This window comes from Helicoverpa zea, chromosome 7, assembly GCF_022581195.2.
Source record: "Helicoverpa zea isolate HzStark_Cry1AcR chromosome 7, ilHelZeax1.1, whole genome shotgun sequence".
NCBI lineage: Eukaryota > Metazoa > Arthropoda > Insecta > Lepidoptera > Noctuidae > Helicoverpa > Helicoverpa zea.
Genome location: NC_061458.1, coordinates 12,774,248 through 12,797,801, shown reverse-complemented (window position 1 = coordinate 12,797,801; position 23,554 = coordinate 12,774,248). Strand labels below are relative to the sequence as shown.

General features: G+C 35.7%; 1 protein-coding gene across 1 annotated transcript; it reads right to left on the bottom strand.

Moving 5' to 3' along the window:
- Positions 1-1,388: 1,388 nt before the first annotated feature.
- LOC124631821 (phospholipase B1, membrane-associated-like) lies at positions 1,389-21,833 on the bottom strand. The gene is made up of 7 exons (XM_047166435.1): positions 21,523-21,833; positions 7,342-7,597; positions 6,222-6,391; positions 3,514-3,730; positions 3,088-3,236; positions 2,200-2,368; positions 1,389-1,976 (listed from the first exon to the last, which is right to left on the bottom strand). Exons 1-7 carry the CDS (start codon positions 21,607-21,609, stop codon positions 1,792-1,794), a joined length of 1,233 nt encoding a protein of 410 aa, XP_047022391.1. The 5' UTR covers positions 21,610-21,833; the 3' UTR covers positions 1,389-1,791.
- Between the last annotated feature and the right edge of the window lie 1,721 nt (positions 21,834-23,554).

Genomic DNA, 23,554 nt, shown 5'->3' with positions numbered 1-23,554 from the left:
AGGTTTTACTAATCCATCGTATACACAACAAGCAATAGGAAAAACAAAAAGAACACACGTCTACAAAAAAATATTGATTTATTCATAAAATGAAGCCATGGACGAAAACTTAAAGTAATGTTTAGGTAACTTTCGCTTACTATAACATTTGGTTGAGAGCGTAACGTCAATGGCACTAACAAGTGATATTAAGTTACTGATTAACTAATATTAAGCTAAACATGTACTTTATTCACTTAACTACATCACAACATTGAGCTATTGTTAACTTTTAACTTAGAATTAACTTAATAACACATAATTACCTTTAAATTAATATCCCACGTATATTTTTGTAAACTTCCGGCACCACTAAAGATACATCTTACTCTTTACATGCTTGAAATAATCTACTACATGTTTCTTTTGCAGGAATAGATTCTACACCTGTCAAGTAAACAGTACGAGATTACTAATTCCGCACGTAAGATTAAATGCTATCGTTTCATATAACGAAAATAATTAAATTATTAAATTTTCTTCAGATCCTGAAGAAAATAAATTAGAAACTATATTAATAAACTTTTGAACACACCACCATACCAAATATCTAAGAAAACAAAATAGTCCTTTGACACCAACATTGGTCCTTCGGTGGAACCTGATTGAAGTTTTACTTTATCTAACTTACTTAAATAGTTGACATCAGAATTCTGACAAAAACAAAGTAAAAAAACATACCGGCTGAATTGAGAACCTCCTCCTTTTTGGGAAGTCGGTTAATTTTTTTTCTCTATATACAGGAATGAATTTTATCCAGTGTGCAAACTTTGTCAATTTATAGTTAAATAAGTTTTATAGATACGTATATTTTTATTTTGTAGTGTTTTAGCACAAAAAAGAAAAGTTATTGATATCGAAAAATGTTTATTTTGTAACCGATAGTACGGTCACAGTCGTCATAGTAGGCACGGCGGCAACGCGAAACCGGTTGACTGACGCGAGCGCTACTCCAAGCGCGTAAGAATAGTTGGTATCCATATTTTGCTTTTATATGTTCTGTTAACGATTCTGGACCACCAGTTTCTTTTTGCGCACTGCTTAAAATTCATTCCTTTATTATGTATAACATCCCTCACTACGTTACTTCATCTAATCCTGGCGTCAAATATTCATAATATAACATAACTTAGTATGTAAAAATATCTACAAATGTACAAATTATTTATAATATTAAACTAATTATAAATATTTGACAAGTTATCGAAAATACAATAAACCTTATTCCTCCTTGTCGTGGGAACAGATTTTCGAATAACATTACCTACCTAATATGTTACAAATTATTATGTCATGGAAATGATTAAATAAGTGAATTATTAACAATTGAGCAAATTTTGAGCACCGCCTTCGCTTAACTTTGGATTCGAATTTCTTACTGCAAAAACTCAAACACTTGAGACTGCAGTCACTGAGCATAATTAGTCTTTAGATAACTTTCAAAAGCATTGTTGAAGCACCTTTTATCATCACATCACTACAACACACATTTCTACACAATTGCAATCAAATCAAACTCCACTCCTCAAAACTTCACACAGTTTCTTTGAAAATACACAAAATGTCACTCAATGTCTTCTTACCATAACTTTGATAGAAGTCACTGCGACCAAAAACAAATACCAACTAGCAATTCACTTTTGACTGGTCTTTCTTGGCCCCCTTTGTACCTCGAGTAGAGAGCAGGAACTTATAATTGTCCCTTGAGGTCTCCCTTAGGAACCCAGGACTTCATTCCCCTTCAAGAAGTCCTCAGAGAAAGACCTCATCAGCCCCCTCCTGCTTGCCGGTGATGAGGAAGTTCCGGGAGTTGTTCCCGGTGAAGAGGAAGGGCGCAGTCCTGCTGGGGCAGCGGAACTGCCGCAGCAGGACTGGTGGCACGTTGTCTGACTTGTTGCCTACTGGCTCTAGTAGGTTGTTCCACAGGAGATTCGCCGCTGGAAGTGGAAAATGGTCTGTTAGAAGATTTTTTAGTGTTTGGCTAAAGCGGACATCCAATTTGGGCTAAATTTGGAGGAACAATTATGATAAAACATTATATGTGTGTAAAATAAAAACTTTATAACCTAAGTTAAACTGAATTCAAAAGAATTTACTTTAACCGCTGGATGATAATTAAGTAAGTCTACATGAGGAGTCAGGGAGACAGTGGCACAGTACCTAGAGCATGTCCCTTCTGCGAGAAGTGGAAGCAGTCGTGCGTGATGTAGGACTGGTGGATGACGAGCGGCAGCGGCCGCACGGGCGGCAGCGGAGCGTTGAACAGCCGCATGAAGGGCTGCAGCACCACCGTGAAGTCCGGCCGGGTGTCGTAGCGACCGCTCTCCACCTGGAGTATATAGCATGGATTGCAAAATAATATACATTTTTCTCTCCTGGTACCCCACACGTCAAACTCGGAATGTAACTAAACAAGGTTGACTAAGAGCTCCACATTCGCAGCCAACGGATTCTTTAATATTCTTGTTGAATGATAGCCTGAAACACTGGTTTAATAAGCCACATGATGAACGTAACTCTCTTATGTGTATTTGGCTAGATTAGGTTAACTTTTACGTTTGTTTTTATTAAGACTTTTATTACTGTGTTAATTGAGCCAAAATGTATTAAAAACAACAATCAATGTTCATACTATCAATGTATGAACATTGTTGTTTTAATACATTGATTGATTTATGTTAAAAACATACAATCAATATAACAACAATCAATGTTCATACATTGATTGTTATTATAAATGATTTGTTGTGTATGTTTCTAATACATTTTGTATTTTTAATTTAAGATACGGTGTAATGTGCAATTTAAGGTACGCTCTTCTCGGTGCAGCTCCTTCCATTTTCTCTTATCAAATTCCTTTCAGTTAATTGATCCCATTATGCAAAAAAATCTACGTTCTCTTATTTTTATTGTCAGTTCTTTCATACACATATTGAACACAGACATAGTAACACTACTAATACAGCAGTTTCTCTAGGACACAATCATCTTTAGCCGAGCCAATGTTCAGTGAATGTTCAAAGTCTTCAAAAATGTAACACAACGTACCAGCGCCACCTCAGCCTTCTGGTAGAGCCTGGCCATCCGCACGAGGTCGTAGAGCTCGTTGCCGCCCTGCTGGTGGAAGCACGTGCAGAACAGCGAGTGCATCAGCCGGCACATCATCGGACGCAGCACGCGGATTGACACTGACACATCTGTTGTGAGAACTAGTGTTATTGAGTGCGCAAAATTCTAGAAGATTATTTTTGATCTGGAAGATCCAGATGATGTTTTGTTTACGGGAGGCTACAATAAGGCTTTAGGTATAAGCAATCAAAAATTCTTATTTGGACTAATATTGGCCCACATCGAGGTAAAGAGGAACATTTTGGTTATAGTGAATGTTCAGAAATAAAAAAAAAACATTACCACGATTTGAAGATGGCACACACACAAATTACATTAAAGAACTAAATGAATAAAGCCACTCACCTAACACCGGCACCAAGTTAACAATAGTCCTCGGCAAATGTTTATGGAGGTAGTCCAAGGCTATGGCCAGCTTTTTGGCATGAGCTGCAGGAGACCAGGAGATGGGGTTGAGACAGGAAGCAGAACAAAGGTCGTTAGCCCCTATGAATACCGTCACCATCTTCCAATCGTTTGCTATGTCGATTTCAGGTGATGATCGCATTCGAGCTACTACGATCTGGAAATAATTTGATGAAGAATTTGAATATCTGTGAAATAGATGGAATTTTGAGAAAGTCTCAAAAACGATTTGGAGCAAAAATGCGTAGGTAGTAGTAAAAATAAGACTGAAGGCTACCTACCACATACAATGTAACTAACTACTTCCTTTCATGAGCGACAAAATTTACAATATCCATCTATGTATTATAAACCTAGGAACCTCATCATCCTAGATTTCGACATCTTCATTGCATTTACAAAATGTTTATAAACCACAGGCTGTATTTCTGTGGTGTAAGCAGAGAATTGAAGTGTGAAGGTACTTAGATCAACCTTACAACATGTACACTTGTGTCACTTAAGTGTTTAACCGCTTGACATCAAGTTGTGAAAAATATGAGCGATTTCAAATCTGCCATATTACCAAATTATAGAAATGTGGTACGAAACCATAGGAATAACTGTGCAATTCAATAAGGAGTGGGGTTATGAGAATAATTTTAAACGCGTATATTGTCACATATTTGTTGATTCTAATGGGTTTGTAAAGATTGCAATTGTTGTGATACCAGACAAAAGCCCGTGACATCAGGTCACTAAGGTCAGAGGAACGTTTGAACATTTGAAGTATTTCTTTTGTTCCGAAAGAGCAGAAATTACAAAAGATGCCTATTTCATTGGTGTTGGTACAAGAACCCTAGTTATAAATAAAGAGAGGACCTTACTAGCAGCACATTTTTGACAGCAGGGTTTAATGGTGGTAGGTAAATCAACCGTAGTTGCAAAGGACGATGGGCGTTTTGGTACCCTGTCCAACAGTGTTGATTCTAGTACCATTGCGTAGGTCTTGGCAAGCCAAAAAATGTTTACTATGACGACTAGTCCCAATTCCTTGTCCATTTCGCGTGACATCGACTAATAGAATGTATAATGTTCATAAATCATCAACGTAGATGTAGTTCTTAAATCCAACTGTATTGAATAAAAACTGGTAAAGTAACAAAAAAACAAGAATTTGGCCTTCTTAGAATGTTTGCCTGCCCACTGCTTTAAAAAAAGTCTGTGTGCAAACCTTTGCAGTTCACGCAGAATATAACTTATGTATTTGATGAAAGTCTTTCAGTATTTACAATCAATTAATGTTTAATGATTATCGTGTTTTAATAACAGGTTTTTTTTTTTAATTTCATATAATGTGTAGGTACATGGAAGCCAGTATGTTTAAAGATAGTATGTAACTAAAATGATTAGTTGTGTTTTCAGAAATGTTTTGAACTTTTGTCAAATCAGATGACGATTGTGTTTCCGTAGTATGACTCCATAGACTATTACAACCTTTAGATTATAATAGAGTGTATCTCAAACAATTTAAGATGTCTATTAACTGAGTTTAAAATTATTATACTGATGACATATGCCTCTTAATGAATTTGCATATATGGATGACATACTTGTTTCTATGTCGATTTAATTTTTATCGTTACTCGGATCGGACAGCTAATTGAGGCAAGCCCCATAGTTTTTATTATTGTTCACGTAAATACCTTTCTAATGATATATCATACGTTACTGTTGGAGCGGGTACCAAATCCCATACAAAGTGCCCATTGTCCTTTCTCAATAGAAACTTCGCATGGAAATGGTTAACGTGTTGATGGTGAATAATGGCTTCCTTTACTATCATATCGTTTGATTGAATTATTACGAAAATGGAATACAAAAAAGTGATAAGTTGTGTTTTGCAGTCATTTTAATTTTTGCCGAGATCCATATCCACTAGATATTTATAAAGGGTTATATTAGACGCAAGGCAGTGTCTATATATGTATAAGTGATCTAACATGCACAAATCATTAATTAATTAATAGTGGGCACACAAAAATGTGGCAACATTGATGTTTGGGTCACGCTCCACAAGTCAAACATAATAATTATTGCTACCACTCGTTTGTAATCGTCCAAATTGGCAAATAAGTAACACTTAATGTTCAGATTGTGTGATGATACTTGATGTTTCAAACCTAGACCAAGTTTACTTTAGTTACGCACCAATAAATTGAATACACACGAGACTATTAGCGATTTCTGCAATTTAATAAAAGACCATACAATGTATGTAGCTTCCTAACATTTATTTGATGAGAGTTTAATTAATAATATTTTATTTGAAAGCTATGTTGAAATTCAATAAAGGTCCTTATTAGAACTATAAATCCCTTTACATTTTCAAAGTTATGTTCAACGAAGTCGGATGCATCAAGCTGCTGACTGGGGAAAAGAGAGCAATTTTAAGCTCAACGGTAACCCGACAGGAATGGTGTTATGTGCAACAGAAATACGCTGCTAATGGTTAAAATCTTATACATATAGTCTGTCACTTTGAAGAAGATGGCGGGCAGTGGATGGAGGCGAGCTGTCCAAATTAGATGTAATGATGGAGGGCGCCCCTTGGGTAGGGCTACAATCAGTGGTTGGGAATTGGCTGGTATAATAATGACAACATTTACCTTAGCCTGCTTTAAGGCATCCTCATCTGAAGCCACGGGGAAGGCGACGTTGAACTTGGCGTTCCTGGTGAGCCACTCGCCGGTGCCCGTGGAGTAGCCGCGAAGGTTCGGGTTGAACTCCTTCAGGATATTCGGTAAGGTTAGGTATTCTCGCCATGATGCGTCACCACCTGGAATTTGGGAAGACAAATGAGAGGATGAATAGGAGTTAGTTCAGGTTCAAATAATTGTAGAAGAGAAACCTACGTTAAAAACTCAGACAGATGTAAACTCAGTAAAACATACAAATGTCACACCAGGCAATAACGGCTAACTTGTAATTGACATACCTGCAGATAGACAATACTGAGTCTAAATTCTATTGTATCAATCTGTCTGGTGACTTCAATGTGTTACCAGCAGGGAAGTGTGAAAAGTGCACATATCTGCATAATGGACTATGTTGTAACCACATCTTATGTTGTCTAACATCATCTCGTGTTTATCTACATAATCCGAATACTAATCGTGACCTGTTTCTGTTTGTTTGTTTATACAAGACATATTGTAGTTTAAAATATTTTTTCGTGTTCGCGTTATATTTGAATGTTTTTCCATATCCTCTAACTCCAAAAGAATTTAGGTAATGTCTCATCTACCAACCCCGGTTATGCACTGACCACTGACTCACCAAAACTGTCTTATTTCCACAGCATGATATTGAGACATCATATCCCTAGGACATTCTTCTTATTTAAAAAACACAATGTAGGTCAAATTATGGTACCATTAAGTTAAGGATCTGAACATGAACGTGGTAAGCATGCTAAGCATTGAGGAAACGGCTGCGGTCAGCTTGCCGCGACCACAGGCTGTAAACTGATTGAGTGTTATGGTAAACCGTATGGCCAGCGTTACGTGGACCTCATAGCTAAGTTCGGTTCCTTAGCATATTGGAAATTGTTCAGTCCATTTTAATTATAGAGAAAGTATATTTTGTAATGGCCTGCCCAAGTGCCCATGTTATCTAGTTAGGTAAAGCTGTTCAGTTTATGTCTTGGCTGCTATCGTTATTAATAGAAGCGAAGCCGCAAATAACTATGACATAAACGTATTAAAGCTGCGAGTTAATTAGACTTACCAGCACACCACGAAACTCCTCTATACTCCACGAATGCTCCAAGGGCGAATTCTTCTAGAGCCCCACTGCCAGCGACCAAGGAGTCACCAATAGCAGCCACCACGTCTATGTCCCCAGGCCTTAGTCTGTGGACTGAGGTGGGCCGTTCAGGACTGCGGCCCCAGGAGAGAGCATCTTCGCAAGGAAATGGTACTGAGGGTGGTATGGCGCGCTGTCTGCGGACGTGTGACTTGCGAGTTGGGTAGCGGACATGTAACTGAAAATAAGAGAATTATAAGGTAAGTATTACTACTGAAGAACTATCATTTAGGGCTCAGGGACAAAATCACATAAAACTTTGTACAGTAATTAGTAGGTATCTTGCCCACAGAGGCTGTAAAATTTTGTCTTAAATCTTGACTTAAGTACCTGTCCAGGATTTCGTAAGAAATGCTTGACTGTGACCTAAGGCTAACCTATGTCAAGTTTGTTTGGAACATTGTTTTCTGTAGTGCCATCATTATCATGCGTAATATTGACATTGTCATGCCCTCACGCACATCTCATATTTGTCTTGACGAAGTTAATTACTTAAGCACTCACGCATGACTGATGTTTTCTTTTCATAAAATAACCATTTAGCGTGTGTTCACTAACTATTTATGTAACGAAATTCCCTACCGCATCTCTCTATCACTATAAGGTTTGCTTGCTGTTAGAAAACCCAAGTCAACCCAACTCTGGGTTAAGCTCGCCTTTGTACATGACAATTAATGTTCAGGTTCAGAGACTGCTAGATTAATATAATTTTAAGCTAAATTACAAATAGACTTAGACACACGAGCCATAAGTAGACCAAACAATTCATTAACGACGATTTATATTACAGTGGCGAGCAGTGTACAAGGTCGGTCATTTCATTGCCGCGTCCTCAAAACGCGCACTTTTGCAGGCCTCAAGTGTAAAGTTACGGTAACATCGTTGCACACTCGTGCGCATATCGGCGCCTATCTTGAATATCAAGTGGCCTTGCGTCATTGGACGTCATTGCGAGTCCTTGTTTTTGCGTTGAAGGATTTGCAAACGGATTTACTGTTTTCGAAAATTATGTATCTGATACACATTATGTTGCTTAATTTGGGACTTTTGTGTTTCGTTGTATTTTCTTCTTTGGCAATAATTTGTGCAAATTCTGACTTATGCACCTTTTGTCCTAAGCAACATGCATTGAATGACGTTTCAGTGAAGTTTTCAGTAATCATGAGTGGTAGCTGCAGCAAATAAAAAATTAGTTTTCCAGCTGCATATAGGTATGTCAGTTTGCAGTTACTGCGATGTGTAATATTTTGTATATGTATATAGAATAGCTTTACGATTTAATTTAGCATAGGTTACGAGTAATAAACATTTATGGCCGTAGTAAAATTAATTGCACACTGTAAACCTTGACATTTTGACTTTTAGGAAAGAGAAATTGTTAACGAAATCTAGATAGGTACAACAATTTGCATCCAAGCGCTTGAAGATTACAACAGAATCTATATTTTGCTGATCATAGGTGCTTAGAGGAGTCCTATAGAACACAATCTATGATTATTTTTTACAACCAAGGAGATTCCTGAGCATTGCCTTTCAAAAAAAACTGTAGACACCAAAATGATCGCAAAATCTACGTATGCTTACCTCACCCTCTTACGTCGGAAAAATACTGCACAAATCTGAGCAGGTAATAAATAACAAGACGTGGTAACAATGTGGGACGTACATGACGGTATTGCTTATTGCGACGATTATTTAAGATGCGTGAGAGGAATCCGACGCATGTTTACATAAAGCCGAGCTTTTTACACGCCACTCGTGATCCGCTCTCGTGTTTGCCAATTCTCTTTATTATGCTACCAGGAAGAGCACTTCAAGGTGAAGAAGTACTCCCTTTTGCCGAGCTGACAGATTTTGTAACGGACAATATGGTAACTAGAACTTGTTGACACTGTTTTGCGATCAAGAAAGAATCACTTGGAAGGTTATGATGAAATCTAACGAAGCATTGATATTTCAGAATTGTTTTGAAGTCACGAGTATATCTGTATCAAGACAAATTGATGTCCAAACAGGTTCAGGCACATTTGAGCATCAATGCGTTTGCCCCACTGACCCCAGATCGTTAAAGAGCAGGTGCATGCCACAATGATTTTATTAATGGTTGAAGAAATCTGACATGAGTCGGCTAATAAGGATGAGGCAACGGGAAAAATCTCAAAATAAATGTTGAAGCTTCATCAATCAAGTTGAAAAGTCAGATTTAAGACGGATAAGCATCTTGAGTACCTATTGTGACTGATTGAGCTGAAAGAGAAGTGTGTGGTTTAAGTTGCAAAACAGCTTGATTTTGTGGTTCGAATATTTCCATAGATTCTATTGTTGATAATGAATCAAAGATATGTCAGTGTTCAAAGAACTCTGAACCAAAGCTCAAAAAACTGCACGAAAAATACTTTCATTCAAATTCACTTTAAACTTATTAAATTAATCTAATTCCCACGCTCATTTCACACTTGGCTAAACTGCCAAAGACAATTCATTCACGCAATTGACCACCTTTTTACAAGCCATCAAATTCCTGACCACATACCATAGACTAATTGTCGTTAACTCGTCCGTATGTCGAAACTCGTGCGCAAACTGATTGAGATTCATTTGGCGCGTAATGAGAAAGCGTGTGGATATCAAGCGACGGTTTTAGATGCGCGCACGCAATTGTGGGACGCGAGCAGACCGACAATTTTGATCGTGGAAAACGCTGGAAGGTTTGTGTTGAGTTTTGATTGAGTGGGAGAGTAGTTTTGCGTAGTAAGCATAGTTAATTGCATATGTATATTGCTACATGTTGCCATGTCCACGAAGAGATGGAAGGATTCTTATGTAAGATGATGTCTGTACTTTCTGGAGAGTGGCTAGGAAGAAAAAGCAGGGTGATGAATATAAGTGTTACTTTATTCTTTACTTTTGGACTAGATTGGAGTTTTAAAAATACCACATAGAACCGAGGCTCGTAAATAAATCGCAGCGTTTGAAACGCCCGTGTGCAGTCAATAGTAAACCGAATTTAGTGGGTCAATAGACTTGACATGTGGGTAAATCGTTTGCCCGGTGAGAGATAATTCAAGTGTGTGTGACAGGGCTGCACTGCGTTGTGTTTAATTACTCGATGGTGCTTGATGTCTGTATGTTTATTGACTTCAACACATTGATATTGGCCGTTAGAAGGGCAACTAGACTTTACAGTTTTTTGCCACAATTAACTTATATTTTAGTAGGTTTTTTTGTCACTAACATAGACACTAGGATAGAAGGAGATGGAAGGGAGATTAATTTTAATCAAATATCCCATTAGTAGCCCAATTTCAGTGACTTACCAAAAGTCTTCGGTAACATTTTTATAAACTTCTGTTACCTATTGAATTATTTACAGCAGAGGTAGCCCTACACCGAATAAGTCGACGAATGCAATTAAACGCGTACCTATATAATATTTCAATTACGTAGGTATATTTGTTACATAAGTACCACAAAGCAATAGTACGATGTACTATTGACCTTCTTGCTCGTTGACTAATCAAAGAGGCTACTTTACAATCAATGTGGAGGATATTGATAACATCATAAATTAATTATTTTTTTATGATTGGATGTTAATTTTTTATGATTTTTGTATAGTTATTTTGATTTCCAGTTTTGTTTTGTTTTTGTGTTAGATTTAAGTTAAATTTTATTATTTTTGTATGTGTGTAGGTATTGTGGACACCACTATCGAATTGATATAAATAAATAAATAAATAGTTTATTTCACACAAAGTTTACAATGTTGAACTATGACTATAAATATTACACTGTAATGATAGTGTGTATGTTTTTAAATAAATAAATCATCTTGTAAAGAGAAAGCTAGGCAGATTGTGATTCAAAATATAAATTCGAATTATTTACATACCTATGTTTTATAGAGCGAATAATCGAAAAGGTTAAGCAAGTTCCTGCAAACGATTCGTAGAAGTGTGATATAATGAAAAGATTTCCGAGGCAAATTGTAGGGGAGATGGAGCATTTTCTGAAGTATACTGTTCCTGTTTTAGAAATACATACTTTAATTATTATCCATTAATAAACAAATTAGAGATAATATACCTAGTGTTATCATACGCATCATCAAAGATACAAGTGTTACAATAAAACAAGCGAGGTAAGCAGCTGACATTGTGCTATGTCTAGTTCAAGGCGAAGCAGTGCATTATCAACAACAAATCAAACAACAATGATAACAAGCAAACAGGCTTAAACTTGGATGGTAACCTTAGTTTTTGTTTATATAGTTTTTTTTTCAATTTTCAGGTTTACCATCAAATAGATAGGACCTATACAATCACAAAACAATTAACTGATTCTGATAATTCCAAAAGCAATGTTAATAACCTTGGTGTATTACAAAAAAAGGTTTAACTCTGAAAATGTAGTGTCATTATTTATATGTAGTTCTATTAAAATTAAAATGTGAATGTTTCGACCTCAAACGCAGTATTTCCTAGTGGCAACAAACTATTTATTACAACGTTACGTGATAATTAATATTATATGCGTATTGTGCATAAGCTCATCAATATTAATATGTAATTGAATGTCAGTCCTGCTGTTAATCTTGACACTTGATTATTGTAGAGCTTCGACTTCGACTAATCTAGGCATTCAGGATACAAAATCGCACTTTACTTATTACGATTTTAAACCTGAATCGATCAACTACAATACGTCTTGTTCTTTGTATGAAGATTAAATAATTATCTAGATACATAAAGATATAAGTACATAAGAAGAAACGTCAGCAGCAAGGTAAGCAGTCATGTAGGGAAGAGTAGGAATTAGGAATACCTGTCGTGCCATGACGGCTCGACATTCCTGAAATCCCTTACCATGAACAGTTTTTCATTAAACCATATTGTAAAAGTGAAATAGCTACCGTATACTGAATATTTATTTTCTAATGAGTCAATCGCGAATCTTCTCTGAATGAAGCAGTTTATCTCAAGTTCAGGTTTTCAATTAAGTGTTTATGAGCTTGTTGCATGCAAGCCTATTCAAAGAGTTATTGTAAGAAAGTCGCACGCGTTTTATTAGAGTTTTTACGATCCATACTTGACCTGATTGTCTATCAACGTTAATTTTTCTTTGACCTCGTTTGGAGAAAGACGACTAATTAAATAGAAATGCTTTGATGAATCAGATATAACTATATTGTAATCATCACAAAGGTTCAAATAATAAGCATACGTAATTCAATTTTGTAAATAAGTAATCTATAGTTAAGTTCTACTGAGTAGGCACTATACATACTTCACGCTACGCTTTACTAAGCTACTTTTTTATCTGGGTGCAACAAGTAGTCATTTGACAATACTGGTGTAAGTAAGTGAGACACTACAACCACCCGTATGTATAAAGAAATGCGGAAATGTCAGATAAGAAATTATATTAGACGTCAAGTAAAGCAAGAGAATTTGAGAGCCAAAAACAAGAACAATCGATCGACGCAACAATAAGTTCAATACTATTGAACATTCTAACAGTTCACATAGAAATATCTCACGTGTATTTAAAGTTAAAATCGGCTCTTAATTTAGTGAACAATGAGCGTTAACCAATAGTCTTCACACGGGTGCAATATTCGATAGCTGAGGTATGGGTCCGTGAGAAATGCGATTGGGAAAATTTTAAAACATTCAATTTTATTTACGTATAGTGCAATAGTTGCAAGTCCGGTGTTTTGTGTTGTATTTCGTCATGTAGGAAAGATTTAACATGAGTAAGATGGTTGCTACTTCACGGTGTAAGTCACGACTGCCAAGAATCGGTTACTCGGTAACTAGAAATACTGGAATACTGTCATGATTTGATTTTGTCTTCCACCTTTCTAGTGCAACCTTTATTTGACTCTAAATTTTCAATTTACAATTTTTTTTTGTCACATTTTATGCACATAAGCAATCAAATATCCAGGAACCTCAAAGGCAGAAAGAACATTGAATTTAGTCTTTTGGTCGTAATTTTGCAGTCGGTTTAGTTTCAAAACTGTAAAAAAGGAAGGCACCAGAGAGACACTAGACTCCTATGATTGTAAAAACGAAATTCTGAAAAATCCCACTGTAAGTAACACAATCCTCAATATGTTTGCCTCATATTTTTGCAGGTCAATCCCCCCGTGGGATCGGCCATTAAAATTGGCTATGTTTAACTGATCACCAGAAATAGTAACAAATAGCAGACAAAAATAGTAAATGATCACCAAAATGAAACTCGCATTTTAATGTAAAATGATAACCAAAGTTTTAACACTTTGCTATCCCATTTAAGTGAAATTACTCCAAAATAAATCATGCGCAAGCCAAAAATAGTAAATGATCACCAAAATTAAACCACCATTTTAAAGTAAAATGATAACCAAAGTTTTTACATTCTGCTATCCTATTTAAGCAAAATGAGTCCAAATAAATCATTGTTATCCCAAAAGTAGTAAATGATCACCAAAAGTAGTGAATGATCATCAAAATTATACCAGCGTTTTAATATAAAATGATAATCAAAGTTTTTACATCTTGCTATCCTGTTTAAGTAAACTGACTCCAAAAAAATAAGTTCGGCCTGACACAATAAATGTAATTACATTATGGGGACCCTTTTCCTGCACTAGGGTGGAAAATTGTCTATTGCATGCCTCTAAACAGTGCGATAAGAGTGTGTTTTCGAGGGAGTGTATTGAGAAACACATTCTTCTTCTTCTTTCTCCTGCCCTGTTCCCAATTTTACTTGGGGTCGGCGCAATATGTCATTTTCTTCCATTTTCCCCTGTCACTCGTCATACTGACACTCACGCATGCATTGCAAGCCGGACACATAACTTAATATGGCATCATAATACTTTATTTGATAATAAGCCTACATTTTATGGCAATCACAGTGACTTATTTAGGCAAAAATAATACATTAATTTGGTCGTCAAGAGTTGGTGATCATTTACTAAATTTGGTGGTCGAATACAATTTAAAGTGAAGTCGTGACTAAAATAGCTGGTACTATTACATTTTTAGACTTTATTTTTCTGGTGTTCAGTAGATTTTTCTGGTTGCAAAACTAAGGGTATCAAAGCATTTTATGGTGGTCATTATATTTGTTCCCATTAAAATTTACAAACATACAACAAAACAGAACGGAAACGACATTGGCATAGTATTAGCGAACACTTACATAAGTATAATTGGTCAGATATTTGCACAAACGTAAGAAAGATCCGAATGTGTGTCGCTGCTCGATTCATGTAACGATGATAGTGGATATCTAATCGATTTTATGATGATGTTTGTTTTACTCGACTAGGTAGGGGAGGAGATGGAATTTTAATTAATTTGAAATGTTATTGATAATTAAATATGAGGCAATATTTTCGATTCCGGTGTGAGATTAATTTCCTGCCGTAATTCTTATTAATGAATCAACTTTACGGAATACGGAAAAAGGCGTATCTGCCCTTAACTAGGTGTATCTAAGTGCAAATGGCATACCTACTTTTAGCGTTAGCAGCCTAACGAATCTTGAGAATCTATTTTGGTATTTAAATATATTATACCACACATTGTTTCCTATAATCAGCAAGACATAATGAAGTTGTAACTAGTTAGCTTGTTAGCAATTAGTCAACCCGTGAAAGCTGTCGAAGAGGGCGAGAGGTTACCTGGTTCGCAGTAATGGGTTAACCACCTTTGTCGTAATCAGCTGGGTGCAGGGTTAATGGTTAAAGATCACAACTTTAACCTCGCGCTAGAAGATTAGTTACTAGCTAACTAGCTTTATAACTTAATTTGATTGGCTATATTAAATACCTAACAGTCTTCTATACTCTAATTTGTGCTGTACGGAATATTGTTATGTCCAATGAGGAATAAAAGCTACTTTTATTCACTGACATACAATCATTTCGTTTACATGATATAATTAAGCAAAGGTAACTGCTAGATGTCACGTGTTTTTGTTTCTTAAAATATTTTAATAAACATGGCTGATTTTGCCATATGTATGTATATCTTATACTTTTACTATACCTAATTCATAACAGGATTTCCCCGTTCTTTTAGCAAAATTTTACAACCATTATGTTTGCACTTTTACTAGTTATGTTATGCACATAAAATTTCACTAATAACCTAGACTAAAACCGCTTAACAATTTCGTACAGCTAAGTAAAATAATCGCAGCAGTTAAACTAATATGTAATCGGTGTTGTCATAAAACAATAGTATAGTCACGTACAGTTCCGTAATAAAGCTGTGTTCTATCCGTTTATTGTCAAAAACGGTGTCTTGCACACCGTACGTTGGATCATAATTTAGGCTATATCCTAGAAACCGTAGAGAATATTGCAAAAGATAGCTTTGAGTTGGGTAAACCCCGAGAAGATATTTCTTGCGGATACCAGAGACTAGTAAAACAGTTTTACTCATCCGTGGCGGATAATTGCTTTTTCGTTCTAAGTAGCTGAGGCTGAAACGTGTGTGTATTTTAATGTAATTATCCATTTTGGTATTGTCACAATTTCTATGCCTAGACTGTATTTCTAGTCCGTTTTTGTTTATTTTGTCTACATTTCCTTACTGCTGAGAATCTAAACCACATGTGACCATACAATGGTTAATTAGCTTACAATAGCTAATTCTGCCGTCATTAGACATTTTGGTGTTAAAAGCAGATAGGGGAAATTTGCAAAAGCATCTTAACTTAAATATATGGCATTAAATCTTCTTACATCGCCTAAGTTTGCAATGGTTGTACCATTGCAAAAAATCCGCATAAAAAAAAAAACTAGGTAAACCTCAAAGTAGGCAGCTCATTACTCAAACATAGATTTATGTGCCAATCCACGCAAAGGCATTAAAAAATTAACACTCAAAATTATAAACAGCGAAAGCATCTTTGGGTATTTCATCATCGCCCCTAATTGCTGACCAGTTACCATCGGTCAGACAAAACTTGCTAGACACTGCGTCGCCATCATACTCGTAACATGTTCACTAACAAATGAGGTTTGTGACGAGGTGACCGCTTCTGACCTTGGCTCCTGACATGGAGAAAGGACGAGTTCAGTACTACTTACCTAATGATTTTTAACTCTTAGCATATACGCTAAAAGGATATTTCTCAATGTATGTACAGCACTTGAAGCTTTTACATTCGGATTACGAGACTGAAGGTTAATGTTGCTAATATGAATGTTTTAAAATCTATTTTTAGGTTTTGTGTGTAATCTGATTCTTTAAGTAGTAAAACCACTTTTTAAATAGTCTTCAAAAAAAGGCTACACAGACGGTTCTATACGTATTTACCAACAAGTTGCTAGGTTGTAGTTTTTGCTCAAAGTATTTCAAACAATTTGCTTGTTCATACACATTATAATGAGGAGACTAGATTACATTTATTCGATTAACTCTGTTAAATAAATAGGTACGTCAATCGAGAAAACGCCTCACAGCGTAAAAGTATCTATGCTGGAGTACAAAACTGGTTGTATCACAGTTAATACATCAGAACACGTTTCTTTAATCGAGCTTAACATAACGTTAACTCAAATGCTCTAGTTAGATACGGCATTTGCATACTTCTTATAACATGCGTACGTTTCTACAAAATGCTCTCTGCTTTAGACGTGGGTAGAACAATTACAATTTGAACAGAAAAAATGACTAAACATCAACAACTGAATTAGTTTCCGAAGAGGGAAAGATTAAGCATACGAAGACCAATGTTAGTCATGTACTTATCCTCTTTCATTTCAAAGGGCACAATAACTTAAATCTAATTAAAAACCTAATGGCCTGTCCTTAAACTTCACATTCTGCCGACCTCGACCCTCAAGCCCTCGTCGTATTACAACTAATCCATTAGCTCGGTGACGAAAGCTGATTTATGCTTTTAGAACAGCGGAAATCTTCTGAATATTCAATAATGCCGATGATGCGCCCAAAATAAGTTATATTATTCAAGTACTTGTTTTAAAATATTTAAAACTTAACAGGTCAAAGCATTTAAAGTACGATCAATTATTCTGCAATACTTTAAAGATAATATTCAATATTTTTGAAGACGTAACACAAGAGATTACATAGATAAGTAAAATGCTAATCATTAACAACGTAACGTAACTTGACAGTGCAAATTGTTCACACGCTCGAAATCACTTGTAAAGTGAAAAATAAGCTATAGAATTAATCATTTAAAGACTTAAGCCAGTCACTAGAAGTAATGACCCGATTACATGGGTTCTCGATAAGCGCAGACGCAGTATAAGAAATGGAATACACCAGACATTGACAAGCTAATATATCGAATTCCAATCTTACATAAGAAACTAATAGAGATAAAAATAATATTCGGAAAGTTCAATCATGACATGATGCTCATTTGTTTGTTATAGTACTTAATAATACAAATCGTAAGGCAAATGTCAATGAACACTGGGTTAATCTTATGAATTAGCATTTGAAAATGGCGGGGCCTAGTGAAGACAATAATTACTCGTGGGAATAATACGTTTGATTAGCGGAATGTAATGTGCTTTCAACGATAGTTGGATTAGCATAAGATACAAGTTTAGATAAGTAATGTGCTTATTTGTACCGTGGCTGCGCCTGCGAGAATGTGTCATTTTTTGTGCTCAGATAAACTGTTATTTGCGTATCATCGTCACTTGATTCTTTAGTATGGAGACTTTCAATCTGCTACCAACTTTGACAGATAATGTTGTAGAGATAGTTAAGTAACAAAGAAAAGTGGTTAAACAATAGGTACTCGGTTACAATTGCTGACAATAATCCTCCATTCTCGTAAAAGCATCGTATGCATGTCAAGAGGTACAAACAAGAAAGCTTTTAGCTACCATCGAGTGATGTGTTAACAGGAAATCTCCTAGTATTACGATGCATATTTCATCCAGTATAATAAAAGGCGAAATGGAATATTTCAGGAAACGGTAAGTAAATGATCTAGATTTATATCAATTGTAAATAAATATGTATTGTTTATTTATCTTGGTTTTATTTAGAAACGAAAAAAGCTTTTACTTTTGATCCTAAGATGAATTTGGTCTAAAGACTATTCGGCGAAACGCTTAGGACTTTACTGACAGCTCGTCTGTCAAAATAATTACAATATCAAGTCTTTAGTTGTCATCAATCATATTTATATTCACAAACATCAAGAAAGACAGACAGCATGTTAGTGTGTATCAGACATTCTTTCTCCGTAACTTTTACACGGCACGGCACTTACGCAAGCGGCCGGCATTTTTATTGATACGCACTTAAAATTACGAAAAAGCTTGTTTGTTGGACTTATTAAGGTTGATCTATTATACGTAGCTATTTTGAGACTTCCCGTTTTGCCGGTCATTCACTGGCTATGGTAATAAGATGAAGCTAATATCACTCAATGTTATATACAGTTAGAAGCTGCACCATACAATTTCTTAATTTCTATAAATTATAGCAGTTTGATTAAAATTATATAATTGGTGTTTTCCTGTCAATTTAATTTCCTTTGATTACTCCTAACTTAACTGTAAGGTTTGATCATTATCAAATGTCTTTGGTATGTGAACATGTAGGATTTTTAGTATCTCATCAAAATCGCTTGTATATTCTACTACCTCACCTTTCATGTGAACTCTATTAAGAGCTTAACACTTGTTCGTCCCTTCTTAATGAGCAGGCGTAAAATCCGCCGGTTCAGTATCGTAACATACAACCAGTTTACATTAGATAAAGCATCCAATACGGACGTCAGAATGTAGGTCGAATAGCCGGCCTAACTCGAATGAGGCTGCTAGCTGTTGGGCCTGCCTTAGGAGCCATACTACCTACGTGTTGCATTACCTATCTGTAACAGCCCTAAGGGCCAGGCCACAACAGTGCGTTGCGGCGTCGCATCGCAAAAACAACATTGCACAGCTATGCGATTAATATGATATGCGTCGTTGATTTTTGCGATGCGACGCCGCAACGCACTGTTGTGGCCTGGCCCTATTACTTTCTTTATTAAACTCTTTGAAATCATTCGATGGTTGGCTATTTTCTAGACAGTTTACTTGCTAATTCAAAAAAATCTTTATTGTTACCTACTTCTTCGTCTTCTTTTGTTGTTGACTATAAATTGATGTTCAAAGAATAGTGTATTCCGATTACATTATTTTCAAGGCTTTTGGGTTTACCACAAGCTAAAGACGTAGGTATTGGTAACTTATTTCACACAAGTGCGTGAACGAATATCACAGTTGACAAAATGTCGAAACTTTGTAACGGATTTTCCCTTAAGTTAGGTGCATCGATGACTAATGCACTATACATACTCATGTAAATGAATGTAGGATGCCTGATGACCATGAATAACACAATACCTTTTACCTGCAAGCTTTATTTTTATACTTTTTATTGTTCATTGCAGTAAAATATTCCACATTTAATGATCCAACATTCTAATATTGAGTAACTTCAAGACTTCTAGAAGGATATCTGGACATTCAAGGATAATGATTGCGATCTGCTTTCTCTTTTGTCTTATTTCAGACGTAAATGCGTTCAAGGAGTTTCCTGGTTAGCTGAGGAATAGAAAGGCAGGTCTGTTCTGGCTTCTTCCCAGCAAAGACACATGCGAAGTTGTGAATGGTGGGCGTTTTGGGGGCCAAAAATTGTGATGGCCAAAAAGTACTGTTTTGCAGCCAAGTTTGAATAAATGTCTTTGACTTTGAGTTTGCTGAGCAGCCCTAAGCCCTACGAAAGTGTCGTAAGATCTTCAACGGACGTCGTAGGGCAGTAAAAGTTACGTATCCATTGTCGGCATAGACATAAAATTTAAATTTATTATCTCCACCCGTATAATTATTTGCTAGGCTATACTATTGCGAAGTTACCACATGCTCAGTCGTTGATTAGATACATAATTTAATACATAGGAAGGTTAGAGGTGCATTGCGAAATGTTGATCTTTTATACTGGTTTTAGGCATTCTAATGTGAATGTTCCCGCAAATTGCTTAACGTTGACATCTAAATGCGAATTAATATACAAATAAACATTAATTGTTTGCGTGCAAATGCCGAGGTTATGGCTGAGTGCTGACGAAAAGTGTCAAAGTCAACAAATAGTGAATGTTCTCCAAACACAGATAATTACGAAAGTCGACAATTAGCATGTAAAGCTCATCACGTGATGTTTATGTGTTATTGCAACGATTATACATGTAGTAATTATTTTGGAAGAAGAGTCATCAGGTGACAATTTAATAAGCAAAGGCATGATCTAACAACGATTCATTTCATCATCTTTGTGATCTTAGAACAAATAAGTAAATGCCGTACGCGGTCATGTAGTTTGTATGAAATTCTCCATATCAAGTCCCTTCAGACATACTTAAATTCGGTCTTTTTTTATTTTTTTTCTTCGTCCTTTACATTCAACTAAGGCAGATTCGGTTAGACTGAATGTCATAATTTAACTCCTGAAACATATCGTAATCCAGAAAATATCAAGTCAAATATGTTTGCAATATCTTGAATGCAATAATGCTAGGTTTCAATCAAAGTTTTACACCTTGTGAGCCGAACATTGTTTACAAATTTTACTTGCGTAAGCTTTGTAATTTTAAACGTTTAAAAATGTACGTGCCAGGTAAGAATATGTTTGTAGAGATTATTTATTACAAAATTCGATTTAGTTTAAAAATAAAGAATTACGATCCCGTCGTAAATATATCCATTGTTGAACTACAAAATACATAAGTATTGTTGTGATTAACCTTTAATTTACTTTTGGATCAACGGCCTTTTCGTCTATTGCAGACGATTTATGTGGTGGTGTCTGTGATACAACACCTTTCGTGTATAGTTTGGATAGTTCAAAAGCATTAAGCACTTTAATGAAAAATTAATAAGAGCAACAGCTGTCATTTTGTAAAGATGCATTATTTGATAATGTTATCTACTATTGTACCTAATATCGCAATTTCAGCTCGAAATCTTTAGTCGTCGTGAAGACCGGCAATTCAAGTTACAACTTATTAATTCAAGGTAGTTATTAGGTACTTAGTTTTTTTTGTGACTGAAATGTAACTTACCACATCGCTGAATGGCGTGATGAGGTTGCTGATGTTGAAGGCTAGTGCTTCGGTCACCAGCAGCAGATGTACCACGACCAGCCACATGGTGGCACCATCACGCACCACTAATCACCACACAACACTATCACCACACCTGAATATATTCAATTTTTAAATCTACGCTTCCATTTTAATTTTGAGCTAACATTAGATTGATAATTTTAAAATAAGTTAAATAATTCCATATTTTTAAAAAATCCTGTCACGTGTGTAAAATTTTTGGCATAGTTATTTTTTTTTTATTTGATTTTCGTACGCGTCTGGACGCGTGCGGAGTTTGGCGGGAAAATGTGGGCGCATGCGCGGCGGTGCGCCGCGCGCCTCATATTGCACAATAGACTAGCGTGAGGCCGACCTTAGAACTTGTCCCCTAGAAGGCTCCGCGGAGGATATCGCAAGGAGTTACTAATGTGGAGAGTTGGAGACGGGGTAGCAACCTTTTTCGGCAGCTTCTAGTACAATCTATAGAAAGCTGCTTGACATTTGTTATGCAACTGGATCTTTGTTTAAATTAAAATGATTAAAACGCACTCTACTGACTAATCAAAATCAATACGCTGAAACTTGAGAAAACCACCATGAATATCATGTACCTATGTATATGTCACCGTAAGATTACAAACATCGTTAGATTACAATCTATCTCGAGAGATTGTAAACTGTCGAATTATTGTAAACCGTAACACCTGATTGCAATTTAACGCATTATTTTTCGCTATATTATAATCTATCGATGAGAAATTGTCAAATTGTCAACTGTCCGAAAGCTCTCCCTGATTGGTCAGTCTTTTTGTAAGATCGAGAGCGATGTAGAGCGGTCAAATTGTCAACTGGCGTAGAACGGAATGCATCTTGCGCGCTGATTGGTAGAACGTCAAAAAAGACAATGTTCTTTGCAACTCCCGGTGTCACAGCTCTTTGACGTGCAAAAATAAGTGACGGTTTAATTTTTTATAAAATCAAAAATTGTACTTAATTTTTAAGACTCAAATTACACACAATTAAAAATTGTATTAAAAATTGACCGCCGGAGCCCCGCAGCGCCGGAGCCGTGACAGAAGTTATGCTTGCTGCATGTTGCATGCTTACTTCCATGCTGGGTCAATTAATATGGGATGTGTTATATTTTAAACAAAAAACTCAGTAGGTACGAGTTAAAAAATTAGAAGGTAAATAAATATTTTTATGATGTCATTTAATAGTATTTAAGAAGTTTACTGTTAGAATGCATGCTACAAATTTAGATGCAAAAAAATAACCATCATGAGCTGAGTTGTATTTAGAGTGGAAGATAACTCGTGGCTAAGATAGTATTATTTAGATGCTCGACGCTTTATTAATTGTGGCTGACTTAGTAATTTAGAAGGCAACATACATTTTTGGGGGCGAATAATGATATTAAAAAGAAGCCTGTTTAATTAGCACCCCTTTTATTTTATTTTTAAATATTAGTTTGTATTTGAAGACAAAATACCTAACTGTATTTTTATAAGAGTTATTTTTATATAAATTTAATACTTGAAGAATTTTTGAAGAGCATTTATTTTATTTAACTGACACCTCTATTTCATTCCTAACTCTACGGGAACTCCATGGGAACAGAACGGCTGGTCGTGATTGGTCGATCTTACAAAAAGACTGACCAATCAGAGAGAGCTTTCGGACAGTTGACAATTTGACAATTTCTCATCGATAGATTATAATATAGCGAAAAATAATGCGTTAAATTGCAATCAGATGTTACGGTTCACAATAATTCGACAGTTTACAATCTCTCGAGATAGATTGTAATCTAACGATGTTTGTAATCTTACGGTAACATATATATTATAAAAATGTACCCGAGGACAACCCCCAGGCTTTGATGCACTATTGTTATGGGAGAAAACTATCATCGTTATTTACTTTAGGTAGTATAACAAACGAATTTATAGTAATTTAACAATCTATCTCTTAAACAATATCATGATTGTATATATTGAAGTGAATT